The sequence below is a fragment of the Lytechinus pictus genome, chromosome 1 (assembly GCF_037042905.1).
Source record: "Lytechinus pictus isolate F3 Inbred chromosome 1, Lp3.0, whole genome shotgun sequence".
Taxonomy (NCBI): Eukaryota; Metazoa; Echinodermata; class Echinoidea; order Temnopleuroida; family Toxopneustidae; genus Lytechinus; species Lytechinus pictus.
The window spans coordinates 28,613,046-28,631,885 of NC_087245.1; the positions used below are offsets into that span (position 1 = coordinate 28,613,046).

Consider the following 18,840-nt stretch of genomic DNA (forward strand, 5'->3'; position numbering starts at 1 on the left):
ATATCACAGCCATGGCATAATTTGAGGTAAACAGTAGAATTGATTCCTTGAATGCAGGGAGCACTGAGGATAAAGTGGTAGCTTGGGCTAAACCCAGGGTAATAATAGTTGCACTTTGTATCCTCTGTCAAAAAGTGCTATATAAATCAAGTTATTATTATTATTATTATAATCATCATTATTATATGAATAATTCAATAAATAGTTTACTTTAATAGAAACTCTCAAGATTTAAATGCAAAGGTTTCCTGTTTCTAAGGTGACATCAGGCAGGTTTCTCAAAGAAAATTTAAACCCAAGCAAATAATACAATATATTTCATGAGATTAGATAGATGTGACAAATTGTCAGGCATATCTTTCAGACAAGTCTTATTCCTGAAAAAAAAAAAAAAAAAAAGAAGTTCAGGCATAGCAACAAGCAGTGGGGGATACTAAAAAAATTTGAAAAGCCGGGCAAAGTTATTGACTTCTGAATGATGATATTACATAAAGTGACACAGCTTTTACACAAGAATTCTAAATATACATAAGTTATGAAAATGTACAAAGTGATTTATTATATATCGGATAGACAACGATTCTAGAGGAAATATACATTAAGATATTTATACAAAGGCTTACATGTATGAATAATTCCCATGAATAACAACTAAATCAATGCAATAAATACTAGGTAGAAAATGACATAGATCCAACACAAGTATATTGTTGATTATGAATGAGCAGAGTGAATACAGATTTTGGAGAATAGGTGATTTACACTTCCTTGAATACATCTTCCATAGAAGGCGTGTGTTATGAGGTATATACATATGGAATGATGAGAAAGGATTAGAGGTGGCATGACTGTCAATCTGACATTGGAATAGAATAGTACAGAGCAATAAAAGTACACAATGAAGTTTGGAATGTATGAAAAAAAAAAGGTGGAAATAGCAGCAAGCTGTGCTGGAATCGAAGGTGACGATGAATGCGGTGGGGAGTCGTAAAGGAAGCGAAGGGAATGGAAAAAAATAGATTATCGCCGAGATAGAACAAGATTGACAGGTATCATAGAATTGCATGGTTTATCTTTAAGAAGAGTCTTTTGTTAAGTCTTGTGAACCTGAATGACTATCATGCAGCCACCTCTCCTTCTCTGGCCTCAGGGTCTGCGGCATTGTCAACATCCTTCAGAGGCACAGATTGTTCATTATCTCTGGATTCTGAGGGATCATTAGGCTGCTCACCCTTGCTTTCAAGTGGAGTGTTTCTGTCAGCAGGTGACTGGGATGGTTCAGTATCACCTATAGGGGAGGCAGGCTTATTAGGTTCCGATGCTGGAGGTTCAGGGTTTGTAGGGGCACCTTCCGCAGCTGATGCTGGAGGGTTGGGGCTTGCGGAAGCACCTTTTGTAGCATTGTCCTTTGGAGGAGCAGAAGCACTTTGTGGCCTGGAGTCAGAGTCTTTGATAGGAGATTGGGCTGATTCAATATTGTCAGGGGGTGTGGGGTCACTCTGGGGTGCAGGTGAGTGGGGACTTGGTGCTGGTTGATCAGCAAGTTGATCATCCCCACTTTCAGGTGGAATGTCCCTGCTGGCAGGTCTTGAGCTAACATTTTGAGTGGGTGATTGGGCTTGGGCATTGCTTGCTGCAGGAGGTGGCAAATCTTGCTCCGAGGGTGGAGGTCGAGGAGTTGATGGACCTTCTACATTTTGACCACCCCCACTGACCGGTCTTGGGCTAGCATTCTGAACAGGTGATTGAGTTTGTCCGTTTTCAACAGGTGGCAAAGGTGGTACATTCGCCTCCAAAGTTGTTTCTACATTTTGACCATCCACACTGCTCGGTCTAGAGGTTTCACCCTGAATAGGCGACCTTGTTTGTCCATTTTCAACAGCTGGGGATGATGGCACATTCTGCTCTGACTCTACAGGTTTGGGAGTTTCAGTGGCTTCTACATTTTGTTTATCTTCGATGGGAGGTTGACCGTCCCCAGTGACCGGTTGCAGGTTATTGTTCTCAACGGGTGACTGCGAGTGTCCATTGTCTACAACTGGAGAGGCTGGAGTTTGCTGAGGTTGAGGCGTGAGTGAGGATTCTTCATTTTGGCCATTTCCACTAACTGGCCTTGGGCTATTGTTCTCAACCGCTGACTGAACCTGTCCACTTTGCTCAGCGGGGGAGGGTGACGCTTGGGGACTTGGAGCCGAACCTACCACCTCCCCACTCTGACTCTGAGGCCTGCTTTCTACACCATTGCTAACAATCTCCTTGGGAGTTACACTTCTTTTGCGGCTTCCTGCGGGAGAAGGCGGCACGCTTCGTTTGGACGCCGGTGGGTGAGGGCTCATTCTCGACTGACCCTCCCTGCTGTGTAATGAACTCTTCCGACTGGATGTCCTTTCATTTTTCACAATAGGAGTATTGACTCTTCCACTGGGGTTGGCGGGGGATGCGGGGGGTAAACTCTCTTGTTTAAGAGAAGGGGCAGGGCTCTCTGTTGGTTGATCTGGTGGAAATTCCCTGCTCTCTGCATTGTTGCTGTTGTTCTCATTGGGTGATTGTGCTCCTTTGTTGCTGGCGGGACGGGACACTGGTAGGTCATCATCGGCTCCATTCATGATAGGGGATATCTTGCCAGCGATTTGGTCTTCATTCTGCAAATTGGAAAGAAATTATGAAAAAAGCCTTTAATAAAAAGTTCACTGAATATCTCAAAATAAGCGTGTCAATCAAAATCAACATGTTGCATGGCCATTACAGATGTCTTTATGAATTTTTTTTTTAAATCATGAATTCCAATTTGCAAATTATTTCACCTGTAGTTTCAAATCAAATCAAATCAAACTTAAACAAAGCAATGAAAAAAAAAGGGTTAACTAATTTTGGTGCTGATAAGACAATGATAATACTGATTTTAAGAACATGCATTTGACAGCATTCATAGCTGTGAAATTGTTTTGACCAAGATAGTTTAAAGGAAAATACACAATGGCAATCATAATTTCTTTGATAGAATATGCAAACAAAATGAGGAAAATTATGGCATTTTTAATAGTTTGTGCATGAAGCAATGCAAAACACAGAATGATGAACTGTAATGGTTAATGATACATCATACTCACATGAAGATGATTGTGGACAAAATATGAATTAGTTTAAGATATCATTCAAGTCATAATTAAGAACAAGTAATTAGCATCACAGATTAAAACAAAAAGAAAAGAAGAAATGTTAATTAAGCAAAGGAATACAGCATGAAGCAACCTACATGTACTAGTAAAAAAGAGAAATATATCTCCCTAAGATGAAAATCATGTTCATTCCAAAAGATCTATTTTGTAAATATACGAATACAAATTTATTGCAAAGATAAAGAAGTAAAACAGTTTTAAAATCATTAAATTCTAATTCCAAACCTTTCTATGTAGGTAGAGATACCGAAGAATTAAAAAGAATCTTGTAATTCAATACTCAGATTTCTATATATATGTATTAGGATTTGGCAAAACTTGTGTTTTGAAACTAGATACATGTATGTAATTGAACAGGTAAAATCCACAGCAATAACCCCAAATCAGTCTACATGTATAGCTGGAAAGACATAGATCATATTGGACCCTCTTCTAAAATCTCAATACCAAAGCCTAATATTAGATGTATCAGAAAAGTAAAGATTATGAACAGTCCCACACATTGAAAATATCCACCTTAAAAATCAGTGGCTATGTAGACTACAGTAAAACATGAAACTCAACGAAAAACAAAAAAGGATGCAGCCATAAAAACAAGTTCGAAGGAATAGGCAATAATCTGCGCAAATAAGCTTTCGTACATGAAATTACAGAAAAATATGAACATGAAACTGACTTTTCCGAACAAACAGTTCGGATTTATCATGCAAGTAGGAACCAACGTTTACTTTGTATAGCAGCACTTGAGGGAATCACACAAATTGGTTCCCTATTTCCTCCTCCTTTCACTTGGTACACTACTGCACATACAAAGCAACGAGTGGTTCCCAAAACCAAGATTTGGCCAACAATTATAACTATAAACATAGCAGTGCAGAAAATTTTTATAGAAAGCAAAAGGTTAAGATAAGACAAAACAATCTGTAAAACATCATCAATTTCTGTATATTTGATTGCGTAAATGAACTGAATTTTCTGGGCATCCATTAAGATTCAACATAAAAATATATACTTAAGGATCTCCAATAACAGCTAATAATTATTCTTTGTGACCGAAGCCTTATCTGTATGCAATTATATTTCTAACATGAGCAAAGTGCAAGAGAATTGATGATTTTCACAAGATTGTTGCTTGAACAGAACATTTCAACCCATGCTCTTAACACCACTTAAATCTTACACATGGTCTTCATCTGTTTTCAAATATCTTTTAAAATGTGTTTCAGTAAGAAAGATGCACATGAAATGTCACCATGCAATTAAGTCTGGGAAGCTTTTCATAAACAATTTTGGTCTCACATGTCAAATCTGACAATTTTCATTTTTTTATATATTTCCTGACAAGCACAGTACCTATGGTAACTGTCGAATTAAAAAATAATTTGTTTCCTTCCATGAAATACTCCCATGGATACCCATAATCAAAACACAGATTTAGACCATGATTTTTAGTTACAACCAAGTTCAGAATAGAGATCTAAGAGGTAGGGTTAGTCATTCAGTCACCCACCACACAGCAAATCAACGTCAAAACCAACAAACCACCGAGTCACACCTGTTAGGAGGTTAAAAGCCAGTAAAATGTTTAAGCGTGGCGTGGCGTCATCATACCGTATTCTCACCTAGGTCATCAGTCAGGAAAGCATTAGGCTGCTTGGAGGGATTGACCGGCCAGGAAAGAAGGAAAATATCGGCTTTAGTTTAAGACTCATGACAGATCATGATAATAATAATAATAATATGCAACGTTTATATAGTGCTTTAATAACCCAAAGAGGTAAAACAGATGCTTTTGCAGTTTCTGACTATTCTGAATGCCAGCAATCACATGTCTAATATGGTTAGAGAGAGAAAAATGTACTGAAAATGGATACCATTCCAAGTGTAGTGCGTGGTGCTGTTCCTTTAATAATACAAGCCATTTAACTTTAAGAAGATCATCATTGATCATCATTGCACACTTTAAATTGGCAATGTGATGAAAAAGAAATCTTTAAAAAAATGCAAATTGGCAACTTTTAGGTAAAGTTATTCTTCTATATCAAATTTATGTCATGTATTTTCAAAATGTGAAAATAAATAGAATCAATTATCAATAATCATTATTGCCAATTTGAGGAGTACAATATGATTAATTTTGAACTTGTGAAAGCTGTCTACCTCTTTAATTTAATACAGATGTTTCTAGATCAAAATAAACTTAAGACTTAAAGGGCAATGTACCATGCAAAGTGAAAAATTTTAAATGCATTTGAGGATAATCAAAGTGCTGATGTATGACAAGAGCAAAATCTTTTCTTTGCATGATGGAAAGTTAGATAACATAGGCTGCTGCTGAAGTTGCAATGTTGCTGCATTTGACCAAATTAGGCATTGAATTTGAACTTAAAAGATAATTGGTAACTTTATGAGGGCTTAACGAAATCTGAGCTGTTTTATCCTTTAACAAGATCACAGAAATACAACTTTGAATCACTGAACCCAGAAAAATACAGTTATTAGTGAATCAAGCCTCCATAAAATTAACAATTAAATTGTATAAGTCAGTGCAAATTTTGTTTTGCTAATTTTTTGCAATGGAAAAAAAATTACCTGCAAACCGATTGATATTCATAAAAAAATGTGAAGATGATTTCATTTCGAAGTGAAAGAATAATTAATGCATGCAGTAATGGATGCGTGTACGACATGCAGGGATAGAACAAAATGGTGCAAAGTGGATAACTTACAATTGAATTGTTTGTTTCTCGTTCACATGAAATATATGGTTCCGTTAGGTTATCAAATAATATTCAGATGAAATTTGTGTATTTTTTTTTCTTTCATGCATGTTAACAGGTATGATAATGGGATGAATAAAGACTAAACTGATTGAATACCTTCGCTGGGTGGAGGAAGGGGGCCATAACGGGGGTCTGTTGCACCCCTAGACCTTTGTTACCTAACAGGATGGTTACAAAGGAACAATTATAATGAGGTTGCCAAGACAACTAATCTGTTAGATTCACTAAAAGGGGCAAGGGGGTCTACAATATAGTACCTTATCATTTGAAATAGTGAAAACAAATTCTGCTCATTTATCACAGGATAAGGATGAAGGTGTTAATAGCTATTATAAGACTTTGAATATACTTTAGTCATCTACATCCATGACAACATTTCAGTGGGTACGACTATCAAATAAACGACTTTTTGTTCCAGGACTTGAATTTTTTTTTCATATCTTAAATTAAAAGATTTTTTTTCAACCTCTGAAGTTGAATGGTCAATGTGCATAAAATTTGAAGAGACTGTGGAGTTATTGGCCATATTTATAAATTCCATGCGTGGATTTGAATGAATGATTATTTGAGTATATTAGATCAGTGAAGTGATTGGCAAACTGTTCCCAAACTGTATAAAGCAAAGAATATGGAAAGGGATCTGTTCCCAGGGTCTTTAGAAATGGCAGATGGTGGAAAGGACATGTTTTATGACAGGGATAATGGCTGATAATAGGACGGGGAGGAGGAATGAAGATGCCTTAAGAACTGTCCAAAACACCCACCTGGTCCTCCTCCTTTTTCTCCTCCTGGGCTCCTCCTCTCTCCTGTGCTCCACCTACATTATCATCATCACCACCACGCCCATCATCACCACCATTGACCACCACATTATCATCTTCATTCACAGCGGGCGGGGCATCGTCTGGGATGGCTTCGGGTACCTCATCATCTTCGAGCATCCTCCCGACCATGTCCTCCTTCTCCTCCGGTGGCTTGGGACTGTCGTTTGACTGCTGCTGTGCGGTGTCCTCATTCGCTCCTGGTTCTAGAAAGGACAAATAAAAAAGGGTGGATGTTACTCAAGCCACATGGGGAAGATTAGGTAAAGAAGAAAATGAACATAGCGTACACCTGATGGGAATATGCCAGGGTAATAATATCCAAGTCCTTTGGAAGCGCATAGGGACGTTATGACATACTAGTAATGTGATATGCGCTATACAAGGACTGCGTTATTATTAAATGACATGGGTTCTCTGAGCTAACTTGCACCTGAAATGCTCCCCAATAGCTGAATTCATATGACGCTTCTTTCCAGAGGATACACAACACAACTCTTATCATCGTTGCTTAAGTTTCAATTTGATTCAATTTTATTTTATTTCCATTCCACTCCATATAAAAATAGTAACATCAACATAATACAAATATGATTATAAAAGTATAATATATATCACTACAATGATACAGATACAATCACATGATAAAAATGGAAATCGACTGCTTTATAAAGTCACAATAAAACCCTTTTTTTATTTGAAAAGCAAAATGAAAAATTGACTAAAATACTTACCAAGGTCATCTTCTTCCTCTACTTCTTCAGCAGCGACCTGGTCGATGGGGAGGTCGATTGCAGTCTCACCGGTCTCTTGGACCTCAGCTGCTCCCTTGGTTTCATTCCGTTCTTCTTTGGCCTTGAAAACACTGTCTGGATCTACAAGGGCAAGAAGAATCAAAATTAAAATAATTGTGGATGAAGGAATCTGGTGTCTGGCCCCATGCCTGCAAAACTAACATGTATAGCAAGTCTTGGGGGATTATATTAGATAATTAAATCAAAAACAAAGAGAGAAAAAAATCTATACATGCATATGGGAGGTATATCAGCTGAGCTAATAATAATCTGACACTCTAGGAATCCATATTCAATATTCAATATAGAGTGGATGCAACACATATCATGAAGAGCCTCGAGTTTGTACTGAATAGATATAAATGCACTTGTAGTCATTTACGCATCATTACACATTCTCTTTCAAAATGTGCCAATATCCGCCAGAGATGAAATTAACTACATGTAAGAACAATAAACATGTACATTCTCAAGGTCATGTGATTAACAGTACTTGCTCAGTAATTTGTCTGAAAGTCAATTGCTTTCTATCCATTTATTAAACATCTATGTTCTAACAGCATGTCAAGCCACTCAGGGATGACTGATTAATGATAACGAAGGAGTGACATCTATTGAAATGTTTCCAAACTAAAATTGCATCTCCAAGCAATTAGCGGGACAGACAAAGGGCACGTCCAGGGAAGCGTATCTTGAAAGTTGCCAGCACTGACTACATTTCGTCAGCTTTGACAATTTAGAAGGAATCCTTGATAAAGATATGATTGCCTGAGAAGCACTGGTTTCTGACCGTTACCATGGTAACCTGGTAACTGCATCTATAAACAAAGTGCTTCAAATGGGATAATCACAGGAAACATCATTAGCATAAAATTTCAATATTTTCACAGTGAAATAGTATAACCGTTTTATGTAAGCATGCTCTATTAATGATTTGAAGTTTTGCTAACACATGGACACAAATCGCACAAGGAAATTCTGCAATTTAGCCCCACAAAATAAAAGAAGTGGTCATGTGACACCATTCAACCAATCACGAGGCACAATCTATTCTAGAATACATGAAGCAACCGACTGACCACAATCATACATGTAGTTGAATAAATAGTGATCTGCCATGTCCAATAAACTCCTCCTTCAGCTGAAGAAATCGCAAATATGTACAGGTATACATGTATGTGCTCTCACACAAAGAGGAAAGAAATATACAATCACACTATTAACACTTTTTGTTTATGCTCTAGAGATGGACATCAGTCATCAACACTCTAATCAAAGTAGAGATGGATCGAATGACGTTTTGTTGATCAATTTTAAATGAGATTTTATTGAGTGAAATTGGGGGTTTGCTTTGAGTATTTGCAAGACACAACCTCGAATGCCATTATCACCCTTGTTTACATAATTAATAAACAATGGAGAACAATATGACGTGATCAACCCAATACCATTTCCATCATCCCCACTTCCACAAGGCCAATGTCGATTGAACTTCCTACTCGGCAAACGTCATCTTTTTAATGAAACGTTTGAGATTTACAGGACATGCCTAATTATTATGATTGAAAGTGTGAATGGTGGGGGGGGGAGCAATAACTGTAAAATGAGGAGATGATCGTCAAGCAGCAGGGGTGATTAATGTCATAGCAATAACACCTCCACAAATTACAAAGAAAGGGTGAACAGAGCTGTATCAATTACCCACTGACGTGACAAATGGGACGGAAATACAAAATATCAATAGAAAGCACATATATGCGAAGCTCAGCAAGGTCATTCACATTCGGCAAAATAGGCCACTAATCAGCTTAGGACTACGTTTCTAATACATGCAATGTCAACAAACGATCTACATAGCAACAAGGCTGGACAGAGAACATGACTGGGCAACAGAAACGCGCATCTAACAGAGCAATAACTATCATTCTACATGTCGGCATCTACCTTGGGCTAAATGATCGATCTAATAATACAAAGTCAAAATGTGAGTAGCAGTCATTCAACTTGCAAAAAACACCCCAAAATATATTGTAGAACTTACCAGTTATTGAATTGGATTCTGATTCAGAGGGAATTTTAAATAGGATTGAAGAATATTTACTACACTTATCATTCAATAGATATCAGAGGGAAATATTACATGGGGGCTCCTGGCGATTTTGCCCTCCAAAATAATTATCGTAAAATAAATTTTTCCTGATAGATATAGACAATAGATGTACAGAATACAAGGTCTTAAATTGTTACCCCCAAAGTTTCCAAAACCTGGGGGGAAAGATCATTTGTTCATTCATCCTCCAAGTTATGGAATAGCCTCCCCGAAAACATTTAACAGTGCTTGACCTCTGAAACTTACAAACAATACCTTAAAACATTTCTTTTCAATTCTTCTTAATTTCCTTTATAATTTCCTAAAAAAGCGCCTTGAGCACTCTACAGAGTGGATTTGGTGCAATATAAGTCTAATTATTATTATTATTATTATCATTAAATGCCCTGTGGCCCGTTTCACGAAGAGTCACAACTATGGTTCATGTAACATTGCCATTACGGCAACTACCATGGTAACAGGGCTCCGCAGCCAATCAAAATCAATGATACCATGCTAGTTACAATAGTGGGAAAGTTAGAAAAGCTGAATGTCTTTATGAAATGGGTCAAAGATGTCTATTTCCACATCTACTATAGATGTACATGTATCACATTGTAAATATTGGCCACAAACCACCGATTCTCACAATTTCAAACAGTTCTTTTCTACTCGCCAAGACAGCAGCATACAATATGACATTAATCAATCTGCATTCATGGAGCTCTTGATATCCCAAATGCACATTCATTCAAAGCACCATGACATGATGTTTGATTATGTAAATGCTCCCATCTCATGCAAGTCTATTCATTCTTCATCATAATTTCTTATTTCCTATTGTTATCTCTCACGGACTTCAACCATTTATATGTTTCATGCGGATTTACTCCCACATAATCTTGTGGTTAGACAGACTTAGGGGGTGTTGCAAGAAAATATTTGCAATCAATTGCAAAATTTCAGTTGCATATTTACAAGTGATAGATCAATTATGAATAAAGAAAATCAATTCATTCTTGATGATGCCAAAAGCATACCCTGTGATCAATAGTAAAGCTTGCAATTTATTACACGACTTATGACTGATTTTGGGAACCTAAAATTGGCTTGCAATCGATTACACAAGTTTCTTGCAACACTCTATTACTAATAATAATGAAAATAATAATACTAAAAATAATAATAACAATAACAATATGATAATAATAACAATAATAATAATTATGATAATAATAATAATAATAACAACAATATAACAATCATAATAATAATAACAACAACAATAACAATAATAATATTTTACCCAGGGTAGCCACTTCTGTTCCAAAAACTGTTCTCCCAGCAGACCCTGCTTAACATGATTATGTTATTATTACCCCAGCTTTAGCAAGGCTACCTTATCAGTAGCATAACTGACCTTCACTGTAGTCCAATGGACTCTCTTTCTGCTGATCTCTCTCTCTGCTTCTCTTCACTATGGTGGGTTTGTGATGGAACACCTCTTCCGCTTCCTTCTGCTCCGGGCTCTTCTCCTTCTTGATCTTTGGCGGGGTCGGCTTGGAGGGCTTGGAGGGCTTTGAAGGTTTGGAGGGCTTCGATGTTTTCTGCTCCTGAAAGACACAGATATTCAATACAGTAAAATTCTAATTGTTTAATGGAACAAGATCAGTAAAATTCTTCTTCTTATAGAAGGGGGTATGAAATGATGCGTTTGATGATATATCTCTACACAAATAACATCACTTTCAATTTCATTTATGAGAAAATGGTATTTAGGGAATTAATGGCCCAAATTCACAAAGATGGTTTTGAAAACCATCGGTTGAACCTATGGTTTATGCAGATTTCCTGTATAAATTGCGCTTTTAATAATCAACCACCTTTATAAAACAAGTGGAATGCCTCTGGCCGTCTCACCTGCATCACGCGATTCAATATAGCAGCAGTGCTGATTTTGAAAACTACTATAACTCGCACAAGATGTTCAGTGATACTTGGTTACTCTTATTTCCACGTTTTATGAACTAGACCAATACACTTATAGAGATATGATGGCAAGTCAACAAATACCCCCAACGTGGCCAAAGTTCTTTGACCTTACATGACCTTTGACCTTGATCATGTGACCTGAAACTCGCACAGGATGTTCAGTGATACTTGATTACTATTATGTCCAAGTTTTATGAACTAGACCAACACACTTTCAAATTTATGGCTGTAATTCAACAAATACCCCAATTTGGCCAAAGTTCATTGACCCTAAATGACCTTTGACCTTGATCATGTGACCTGAAACTTGCACAGGATGTTCAGTAATACTTGATTACTATTATGTCCAAGTTTCATGAATCAGATCCATAAACTTTCAAAGTTATGATGGTAATTCAACAGATACCCCCAATTCGGCCAAAGTTCATTGACCCTAAATGACCTTTGACCTTGGTCATGTGATGTGAAACTCATGCAGGATGTTCAGTGATACTTGATTAACCTTATGTATAAGTTTCATGAACTAGGTCCATATATTTTCTAAGTTATGATGACATTTCAAAAACTTAACCTTAGGTTAAGATTTTGATGTTGATTCCCCCAACATGGTCTAAGTTCATTGACCCTAAATGACCTTTGACCTTGGTCATGTGACATGAAACTCAGGCAGGATGTTCAGTAATACTTGATTAACCTTATGGCCAAGTTTCATGAACTAGGTCCATATACTTTCTAAGTTATGCTGTCATTTCAAAAACTTAACCTCAGGTTAAGATTTGGTGTTGACGCCGCCGCCGCCGTCGCCGTCGCCGCCGCCGCCGCCGTCGCCGCCGCCGCCGCCGTCGCCGTCGGAAAAGCGGCGCCTATAGTCTCACTCTGCTATGCAGGTGAGACAAAAATGTACAATGCTCACGTGCGCTTTCATCACAATACGCTATTTTATTCATGAGTCCACTATTAAAAAATATTGGACTCGTGAAAAAAAGTGTGCTTTCACCACGGCAACAGAAATTAATTGGCACACTGTGACAAATGCACATTTTCAAACTTTGTTTCTGTTGCATGGCAATGCAGCTCATCTTGACTTACTGTTTGAGAGGGTTTTGATGCTTTTGATTCTTTGGATGCTTTAGATTCTTTTGATCCTTTGGACAATCTTGTTACTCTTCTCCTGACTTGGGCAGGCCTATGGAAGATAAAGAGGGGCAGGAGGAGTAGGGAAAAAGTAGGGTAGCAAAAGGAGTAGGGGCAGGAGGAAGATCGGGAACAAAGGCAGCAGGAGGAATAGGAAGTCCAGAAGTAAGTAAGAAGAAACAAAGTGTAGAAATTCACACTTAATACCCAGAAGAATTTATAAAAACAACACTCTTACATGTAAATACTGTAGTATTAACTTTAAAGTGTTTAACAACACATATTTATTTAAGCCACGATACATGTTCATTGTTTAAATTACTGAAGGTTATTGTTGAAAGTATTGTCACAGTCACACAGAGGAAATCGACTCCACACTGACCAAAGATATTACATTATTTCCAATGTTGGTGTGGAGTCGGTTTTTGTTGAAGTGACTGTAGAATTAACATTAAATTCTACACTTAACAGTAAACATACAAAGATAAACAAAAATAATAAATGGTAACTGAGAGAGCAATGACTGTCAAAGTTACACTTTTTGTTATTTAATATAAAATAACTATAATAATAATAATAATGATAATAACAATAATAATAATAATAATACTACTACTAATACTACTACTACTAATAATAATAATAATATAATAATGATAATAATAATACTAATAATACTAATACTACTACTAATAATAATAATACTAATAATAATAACAATAATATAATAATAATAATAATAACAATGATAATAATAATATAATAATAATAATAATGATGATAATAATGATAATAATGATAATGACAATTAAAAAATAAACTTCAGCAACTTCTACTACAACAACAACAAACGACTTCTACTACTAACTCTTGATCACATATAATGTCACCAACTACCAACTAAACCTCCCAAAATGATATCAGACTACAAAGAGTCTCTTACCTTGTTATTCTTGGTGATATGATGACACCATCTCTGGGGTATGGCACCTTCTTGAAGGCTTCTCTGCCAGCAGCAACATAGAATTCATGGTCTTCAAGTTCTTCTGGTCCTTGTAACTCCCTACCGTTGAGTGAAAGTAACCTAGAAGAAGAAGTAAGCAGATGGAGACTATGAGATTATGGCAAAATGATGGAGGTCAAAAAATGAAGACAATGATGATACCAAAATGAGAAATAAAGGGTGAATTAGAATAAATTACATGGAGGGATAGAAAGAGACACAATGACACATAAAGAAGAAGAAAATAGAAATAGAAGAAGAACACTGAAGGGATACTTGATACTTAAAATACAAATCAGCATTCCCTACAAATAATATTCAAAGGGTGTTAATCATTCCAAGTTTCCTTTTGTTTTCTAAAAGATCAATTTGTGTATTTCATAATAAATATGCCTATTAAAGTTGCTCCCTTACTAATTCTAATTCAAACTATAAACCCCATTCAAACACCTTTGTTTTCCTGAGATCTAACAGATGGAGTTACTTATTAATAACCCTTATTCATCCCTGCACTTGGGATTTATTTTAATCTTTTTCTTTTCAATTCTTACTGCGGCCCATGTTATCTTGTGGGTCTTATGGCCTCTCGTGATAATGAATGTTTGTTGAAAATGTATCAAGAAATGCATGGATTATAATTCACTTTTTACCTATTAAATGAATAATGGATCTTGAAATCTCACAGCAAAGTAAGTACAAAAGTTGTGCCTTCTTCCATGCAGGCAAGACAACGCCCATTACTAAATTCCTTTTTACCATTTATTTTTCTTCCACTATACTGTTTGCCCCATTGTCTTGGCAACCGATTAATAAGAAATGAGAGAGTGAATACCAAATTGCCCTTGTGATATAATTAGCTGCATCAATCATAGCAACTACAACAGTCGAGAACTAGCAAAGAAAGATGGAAGGAGGTGAAACAGCCCTCATGCAAGAATCATTTTCAATAGCACTTAGGGCTCCCATTCAAATGCCTCCGCTGAGCAGGTGGACGGAACTTCCGTTCTAAGGAACCAACGCGGGGATGACTTGTGGGGGGAAAAGGCAGGATGACCTAGGTGCGAGGCAATCATCCAGTTTGTTTGCGAGATGTGGCACATTCACCACTCCCCAGCCCTGCACCAGCTGATCAAACCAATTTTCTATTTCCTATCATTTTCCTTCCTTTTCTCACTCCTCTAGTGTTAAATCTGGGTTATAAATTCCCTCTGGAATTTTGCTCATTGATATCATCATACAGTAACATACTGTATATCCTTTTTAAAGAAATGAAACAAGTCATGAATAAACAAGATTTATATATAGAAAGGGAGAGAGAGACCGAGAGACAGAGACATTGACAGAGAAAGAAAGAAGAAGATGAGGATTTAAATCATACACAAGGTACAAATTGACAAGACATCAGAAAAATAATCTTGGATATACATTATGTATCCACACAAATATAACAATGAGGTAAAAGAAAAAAAGGTAATGTAGGAGACTTTCGATAGCATCCATGGGAATAAAGTGTCTTTGTAAAACACTGCTTTATCAAGCAAAATGTATGGAAATTCAAAACTAGAAAAATGTATATGTTTACACTATAAATGGAACATCTTAAATGAATGTTTGATGAGATGACAAGCATGTTAAGGTTGCAACTGCATCAAATTATGTTCAAATTGACTTTCTACTAAGATTAAAAAACTTACTTCCAAACAACTCCTGTCATCATATTGACCTTCCGCGTGACCTCGTTTAAGACCACATCATAGTTTTTTAGCATGAACTTGGTGAAGAGGATTTTGATAGCTGGATTGTTGGCATCTCCATTCCGAAACACGCTGTATGATGAGGAGGAAAAGAATACACATGTAGATGTTTATAATCATTTTCATAAATTTAGTTCTGACTCATTTCCTTCCATCCATCCATCCATCCCTCTACCTATCCATCTATCTATCTATCCATCCATGATACATCCATCCATTCATTCATTCACTCAATCATTTATCCATAAAATGCATCCATCCATTCGTTCAAATTTTAAGTAAATAATTTCGTTACACAAATAATACCTCAAAATGTATGACAATCTGTGTTCATTGAAATAGAGATATCTGGGGGGAGGCAGTCAAATGTATTGCTGTACACATGCGTGACCAAATTACTTCCAAACAACCCCAAAGGAATTTTTCTCTGTGTGCAAAATAACCCCCTAAAAAAAGTTTTTCGCGGCTTTATTTGCAAAATTTGGCCCCTAAACAAGTTGTCGCCAGAATATGACCTCAGGGAAAAAGCTTGGGAAAAAACATACCCTAAACACGTTTGGATAGTCTTAAAAAAAAGCTTTGGAAGAAAAAATACCCTAAATACATGTACGTTTGACCCCGTGATTGACCATTGACCAGTCTTTCAAAACCACCCTTTTTCTTGAAAATCTGTGTTTTTGATACCCTTAACCAATGAACGCGCGGCCCGCGTCCACAACTGAAAAAAACTCCCCTTTAAACATGTTTTTGGGTCACGCATGTGTACAGCAATATATTTGACTGCCCCCCCCCCAGGAAAGATATATGATTAATGTACTTACTAGATGACTTTGCTTCCAATGGATATAGCTGCTCTTTTACATCTTGCTGAAACTTTGAGTCGACTGTGTTGAACGGGTTTGATGATGGGTGGAAGCTGCATATGAAAGAACAAAAGGCAATATTTTCAATAATAAAAGATGATGACTTTCAAGCCCATTTTTCAAGATGCTACGTAAACAAAACTTGCAAACGTTATTGCTACATGTATGTATGCAGATGGTCCCTTTCTAATGTCCATTGGAACAGAATAAAAGGTTCTATGACTGGAAAACTGACATAATTAAAACTATCAATTACATAATTAATAAGTGCAGAAACTATTCAACAAGGTATACATGTACATGTATATTCTACTGCGCTATATGAAACTCTTGATATGCTTGTTATATATTTAAAAGATTGTATTGAGATTTGATTTGATGTCATTTATGGACAGTGTTTTCCTGACTTAAGCAAATGTAACATTTTGTAAAGGAATCCATTAATCCAAGCAATCATTGATGACCAATCGTCATTTTTTTTCTTTGCTTGTTATCATGCTGATCATGAAATCAATTTAAACACTTAATTATGACAAAAAAAGATGTGTATTGTATTATGTTTCTATTAAAACTATTGATTAAATGAAATTAATGTTGATAATAACAAAATAACTGATAAAACAAATTACTAAACATACTATGTAGATCTACAGTATTTTTTTTTTTAAACATTCAATTCTTTCCCCATTGCATACAGATGGATTTCAGGACATTTTCATAGACTTTGGCACAAAATGTGGAAAAGGGAATTTATAAAACACTACATGTGTTTCTGACCATAAGCAACCAAAATGACCTCACACAAAGTAAAAGATAATTCAAATTTCCAGAGAGAAGGACTTAAGAATTGTACACACAAACACCTCACATACACAGTAAACAAAAGTACAGTAGATCAATCACAAAATAAAAATAAATACATGTTTAACAACATCAATAAACTACATAATTGTACATTACAGTACATCAACATGTAGATTCTTAGAATTAACACACATCAAAAGCTTCCCGTCTCATATAAAATAAATCCACGTCGATTCATCAGTCAATCTCTAATTCTCTTAGCCATTCTTAGAGTGCTCATTAAGGCTGCAATTATCATCCTGATATGATTTAACAGCAATCATGGCACTATCCAGTGTCAAGCCCATTTGCTCAACAATTCACTGGATAATTGCCAATTAATTTACCTATTAACGATCTGACCAAACCCCAGGTCACCTCATTATTTGTATTTCTATCATCTATCAGCTATGAGCATTTTCTATTTTTTCTTGTTTATGTCCATTCATATGAAAAGAAAACAAACCCTTAACCTCTTTGTATATCTGTATACATGTACAATGCCAGAACAATATAAAAACAAATTATACACAAATGCATGAGAGAATGAATCAATGCATGAATTAAGGGAGCTGAAATGCAAAAAAATAATAAATAAATTTAAATTTAAATAAATAAAAAAATGACGATTAAGGACAACAATTTTCCTTTTACTAGTAAATATAAACAGAAAATCTGTTTTGGTTCTTTACTTTTAAAAACTCATTGAATTTACATGTACCTTTGCAAAATGGAATTCAGGTATTTGCTGTGTACATGTATATGGCAATGAAAAAAAAATCAATTTTAGATCCAGTTTGAAATGGAATTACACGTTTTCAGAAACGGAAAAGACATTTTATTGAAACAGCAAATCACTGTCCCAATATTTTTGTGGCTGAAAGCTAAAAATGGGCCCATTGGAGAAGACTCAGTTTCAATCCAGTAGTTCATCATCTCAATATAATATGCCACTTTCAAAAAAACTTTTAAAAACCTATAAACATTTCACAAGAAGAAGATGTATCTTCTGCACATCAAGTTCAGAGACAGAGACCTTGCCCATATCAACAATGAAACCACCTGCCATTCTAATCCTTTCAATATTGAAAAGGTTAATTCCAATATGGTATAGATGCAGAGCTATATTCAGGTTACCATCATATTGTTAAAAAGTTTTTTGTTGTATTTCAAATCAATTCATAGATAAAAAAAATGAGCTGACTTTATTTTATCTATTAATTTCTATCTGGACCCTACCTCTATCCCTCTGTTCACAAATCACATATCATTATTTATGGAAATTATGAAAAGGTAAATGTGACAATTCTCTTGATTGGTCAGATAATTTATTAAATGTGTCAAAAGATCAGAAATGCAAAGACATGTACAATTCTGTAACACCCCCTGCTGCAAGGCTAACTTTTAACATAAAATATGTATGTATGAAATTAAAATAATAAAAATGCATAATACTCAATTCCTCAGTGTTAACAGGAAAGTGCAAGATACAAACCTTTAATTGATTTTAGACTATGTAGATTATCTTGTTATTTATTTCAGAGACAGACTCTCTATTCAGTAGATTAAAATAGAAAACATCTAG

At 35.8% G+C, this 18,840-nt stretch overlaps 1 protein-coding gene across 3 annotated transcripts in view; it reads right to left on the bottom strand.

Annotated features, from left to right (window-relative positions):
• Nucleotides 1-302: 302 nt before the first annotated feature.
• LOC129265277 (cell surface glycoprotein 1-like) overlaps nucleotides 303-18,840 on the bottom strand; it is a 30,134-nt gene continuing 11,596 nt past the window's right edge. The window contains exons 4-12 of one of the 3 annotated variants that reach the window (XM_064099766.1): nucleotides 16,371-16,465; nucleotides 15,490-15,621; nucleotides 13,736-13,876; nucleotides 12,748-12,844; nucleotides 11,087-11,279; nucleotides 7,518-7,658; nucleotides 6,727-6,989; nucleotides 4,791-4,829; nucleotides 303-2,642 (exon numbers count right to left, since the gene is read on the bottom strand). In XM_064099766.1, coding sequence (XP_063955836.1) covers nucleotides 1,119-2,642; nucleotides 4,791-4,829; nucleotides 6,727-6,989; nucleotides 7,518-7,658; nucleotides 11,087-11,279; nucleotides 12,748-12,844; nucleotides 13,736-13,876; nucleotides 15,490-15,621; nucleotides 16,371-16,465 — 2,625 coding nt within the window. In that variant the 3' untranslated portion in view covers nucleotides 303-1,118. The remainder of the gene's footprint in view (nucleotides 2,643-4,790; nucleotides 4,830-6,726; nucleotides 6,990-7,517; nucleotides 7,659-11,086; nucleotides 11,280-12,747; nucleotides 12,845-13,735; nucleotides 13,877-15,489; nucleotides 15,622-16,370; nucleotides 16,466-18,840) is intronic. The other 2 variants (XM_064099772.1, XM_064099777.1) reach the window with 2 other exon arrangements.